Genomic DNA, 4,468 nt, shown 5'->3' with positions numbered 1-4,468 from the left:
GACTACAGGCGCCCGCCACCTCGCCCGGCTAGTTTTTTGTATTTTGTAGTAGAGACGGTGTTTCACTGTGTTAGCCAGGATGGTCTCGATCTCCTGACCTCGTGATCCGCCCGTCTCGGCCTCCCAAAGTGCTGGGATTACAGGCTTGAGCCACCGTGCCCGGCCCTACACCACTACACTCTAGCGTGGGTGACACAGTGAGACTGTCTCTAAAAAAGAAAAAAGAAAAAAAAGAAAAAATTATATATACATATGTATGTATATATTTATATATATTATATATATGTGTATATATATATATATAAAATAGTCATGGAGTACTTTGGGGTGATTGAGAAAAAGCTCATGCGTTGGTTTAGTCCAAGGACTGTGACAGTTAAGAATATAGCATGGGCTTGCGGGATTACTAACTGTGGGACAGGGATGACACCCTTTCCTACCACCCCAGGTCTTGTCAAGCCGCTATTACAAAGAGAGTGTTTGTGCCCCAGATTCATTTGAGAATCACTAGTGTGTGGAAGAGCTACTAAGCTGGGAGACAAACCTCCTGATATAGGGGGATGTTACCCCCAAAGTCTGGGGGGTCACCGTTGCAGAGAATCCTAGACCATCACTTTGCAAACATTAACGAGTACACGAATTCCCTGAGCATCTTGTTAAAATGCAGACTGATTCAGCAGGTCTGAGCTAGGCTGAAGATTCTGCACTTTTAACCTGCCTCCAAGTGATGCTGATGCAGCCAGGCCAGTGTCCACTTTGAGTAGCAAATAGGGCCCTAATATGCCGAGACATTTGTCATTCAGGCAGAGGCTCATATTGTGTTTACAGTCTTAATGATGTCTTCACTGGTGCTTTTGTCTTTCCTTGTTAAGACTTAAGAACGCCATTCTAGGAGTATACCTGTAAACCTAGGAAGGTGAAGAGTTAATGATAATTTTAAAGAAGCAGAGGTTATAGCAAAAAGAACACAGGCTTTCTACATCAGAATAACTGTGTTTGAATACTGGCTTCGTTATTTCTTAGCAGTGTGGAGTTATGCAAGCTGCTTAATCTTCCTGGGTCTCAGGTGCCAACTTGTAAAATGGAGATTTTACTGGGTGATTTGAGCCCTCCATGCCGAGTGAGGTGCCCAGCACTCAGGGGCTTAGTTCGCCCAAGTCCCACCCATCAACTTTAAACCTCGAGTTGGCCCTGCAGTGGGCTCCTCAGGCAGGCCCCTGTGGTGCTTGGAGCTCTGAGTGATTGGTGCTCAGGCTCTCCTCCTGTGCTGATGGTCAGTCCCTGTGTCTCCTAGGCCTGGTCCACATTGGAGACGAGCTCCGAGAAGTGAATGGGATGGCAGTCCTGCACAAGCGGCCCGACGAGATCAGCCAGATTCTGGTCCGTGCTACATGCCTGCTAGGGATGTGCTGGGTCTTCAGCCACCCACAGCGGGGCGCTTTCCGGAGCCAAGGCTGATTCTGGCTTAGCCTTTCTGTTGTCCTGAGGAGGTGGCAGGCAAAGTGGACTTATGGTGTGCCCCTAACGGTGTGCTTGGGGTATGGGGTGGCGGCAGGAGGAGGGGAACTTCCCTTCCATCTGCCTCTCTTAGACCCTCTTCTCAGCACAGCCTTCCTTTCTTCTCCTGGCTCCCTTTCACAAGGTCCCTCCTGGGTCCTGGGTATGAATCCTGGCTCTGCCTCCTTCCAGCTGTGCAACCTTGGACAAGCCATCAGATCATTTGAGTTTCCATTTCCTTTCCTTTAACGTTGGGATAGGGATTCTGTCTCAACCAATGTGTGGTTATCATTGGGATGCCAACATCTGGAAAAGGGTAAAGCCCTTCAGAAGTGTAAGGGGATTTCAAGGCATTAAATGCTTGGCTGAAAACCTCCATGGTCCATTCTGGGGAGTTGAAGTCAAAACTGAAATTGTGAAAAGCCCCAATCATAGCTTGGTCCCCTTTATCCTCAGGATTCCTCCCCCAACCTGATACTCTTTGCTAACTTCTGATAGTTTTAGGGGCAGAAACAGGATAAGATGGGAAGAGAGGAGGCCAACTATTTAAAGCCCTCTCTGGGCTGGGCCCAGTGGTTCATGCCTGTAATCCCAGCACTTTTGGAGGCTGAGGCATGTGGATCACCTGAGGTCAGGAGTTCGAGACCAGCCTGGGCAACATGGTGAAACCCCATCTCTACTAAAAGTACAAAAAATTAGCTGGGCATGGTTGTGGGCCCCTGTAATCCCAGGTGCTTGGGAGGCTGAGGCAGGAGAATCGCTTGAACCTGGGAGGCGGAGGTTGCAGGCAGTCGAGATCATGCCACTGCACTCCAGTCTGGGCAATGAGAGCAAAACTCTATCTCAAAAAACAAAACAAAACAAAAACTCAACAAAACAAAGCCCCCTCTGTAGAGGATGCAGATTGCAGGCAGGCCCTTCAGTCCTTTTGCCCAAGCTTGCTTTTTTGTGGCTTTGGGTGCCAATTTCCTTGTGCTCCAGAGCAAGGGTGTGGGCTATCTGGGTAGTGGAGAGGCCAGGAGGTGGTCTGTTGGGCCCTGATGTCCTGGTCCTACAGCATTCTTCCTTGTTGGGCCCCTGGCATTGGACTGCAGGGTCTCTGTAGATGAGGGTGAAGGGAGCTCCTGGAAAGCTGGGCATGACCTGAGATTGGGGAGATGGAAGCAAAGAGGGAAGTATTAATCAGAGGCCAGCCCCAAATCAGTCAGGAAAGAGGCAAAGGAAGCTGAAATGGGTTGTTCAAATGACCCAAGAGGAAAGCAAGGAAGGGAGCCCTCTGGTGCCCTAGCGGTCAGCAGGATGGAGGATTGGAATTCAACACGTAGTCCTTGGGTTCTCGTGGAAAGTCTTCTGTCCCTTTGTCTTTTGAAAATGCAGTTATCAACCCTCCACTGCTAAATTTGAACTGGCTTTAAAATAATAAAAATACAAAAAAATACAAAAAGGTACAGTTACTTGGTTACTGAGTTTTGCTTTAGTTCATTCAACCAGGGCACCATCCTAGAAGGGTGGGCCTTAGAGGCTGCAAGTCTGACTTTCTGAACATCAGTTTTTAGGCCTGAGAAGTAGGAGTTGAGCTCTTGGAGGGTTAGACCTTGTAGGCGAGAAGCTTCTGTTCTCTCTCGTTTCAGGCCCAGTCCCAGGGATCCATCACCCTAAAAATCATCCCAGCCACCCAGGAGGAAGATCGCTTAAAGGAGAGCAAGGTATGGGGAGGTGGGCCTGCAGTGCCCTCTCTCAGCTTGAGAGATGCAGCTCGCTGGCTGGGGGCTGGATCCAGTCCAGCCTCTTGAAACAGTCATTCAGGAACAGATCATAGATCTGGTCCTAGTAATCTGTGCCCATTGACGGACTTTAATTCTATCACAAAGTGATTCATTTGTTTGTACCCTGCCTCTTTCTAAACAGGATTTGACATGGTTTACTAATAATAAAAGACGAGGTTATTTTAATTGAAATAGAAACTCAGGACCATGAAGAGGAGGAGAAGGTACCAAGTGTGCTGAATTCTGAACCAATTAAGTAACTGCCATTTGTTTAATGGTTGCTGAGTCTGCCTTATTTGGTCACCTCCTCTGTGCCAGGCACTCTGCCAGATGCTGGAGACAGGGACTCTTGGTAGCTTCAAGGGTTCCTGGTGCAAAAGGGCAGCAAATCTTTCCTTGCTATGTAATAAGTGCTTTGTCAAGATTCTGTACAAAGAGTTACAGTCACCTTTGAGGGTGTCAGAGTGGGGGTGTTGGAACTGAGGCCTGAAGAAGGTAAAGAAGAGTAGGACCTTGGTGGGGTCTGCCCATACAGAGGCTCCCTGGCATTCTGGAAAGGAGCACGTTAAGGGCGATGTGGTGGGGCTTTGCAGGGAGGATGGTGGTGGGTTTTGCTGGGGAGGTGGGTTAAGCCTATTTTCTGAATGGTCTCAATGCCTTGTTAAGGGTTTTGGCATAATCTTTGCTTAGTTTGGGGCCTCTTAGAAGCTGCCCCTGAGACAAGGATTTTAATGCAATTGTTTATTTGGGAAGTGACCCCAGGAAACACCAGTACAGGACTGGGAAAGGGAAGACAGCTGATCTGACTAAGGGTGTGTTATCAAGCAGGTTACCACTATGGGCAGCTGGAGCTTAGTCCTGCTGGGAACGTGGGGAACTTCTTCCTCCCCTGTGGAACACATGCCTCTATCATCCCACCCAGGGGCCCTGGGAGCTAGGCGATCTATACACCAACTCCTGCCAGGCTGCACCTGGGGGATTCATTCCTAGCAACTTCTGCCTGCTGGATTAGAGAAGAGCAGGCTCCAGTGGCCAGAGAAAGTAAGTCCTTAGGCAAAGAGATGAAGGTGCTGGCAATTGGAGGTCAGCCCAGGCTGCACTGGGTGGTCCAGCCCTGAGGCATATGGGAAGGCATCCCACAGCCCAAGGGATAGTCCCATAGGTTCTAATAAGCTCTTAAAGGTGTTTTTTTTTTTTTTTTTTGG

At 48.8% G+C, this 4,468-nt stretch overlaps 1 protein-coding gene across 1 annotated transcript in view; it reads left to right on the top strand.

The window, feature by feature from the left end:
* LOC113222289 (MAGUK p55 subfamily member 3-like) overlaps nt 1-4,468 on the top strand; it is a gene marked incomplete at both ends in the record, with an annotated part of 10,031 nt that overhangs the window by 3,452 nt on the left and 2,111 nt on the right. Inside the window, 2 exons of the mRNA XM_026451764.1 lie at nt 1,295-1,380; nt 3,129-3,203. Coding sequence (XP_026307549.1) covers nt 1,295-1,380; nt 3,129-3,203 — 161 coding nt within the window. The remainder of the gene's footprint in view (nt 1-1,294; nt 1,381-3,128; nt 3,204-4,468) is intronic.

The sequence above is a fragment of the Piliocolobus tephrosceles genome, unplaced genomic scaffold (genome assembly GCF_002776525.5).
Source record: "Piliocolobus tephrosceles isolate RC106 unplaced genomic scaffold, ASM277652v3 unscaffolded_30313, whole genome shotgun sequence".
Lineage (NCBI taxonomy): Eukaryota > Metazoa > Chordata > Mammalia > Primates > Cercopithecidae > Piliocolobus > Piliocolobus tephrosceles.
This window is presented reverse-complemented; position numbering and strand designations above follow the sequence as displayed.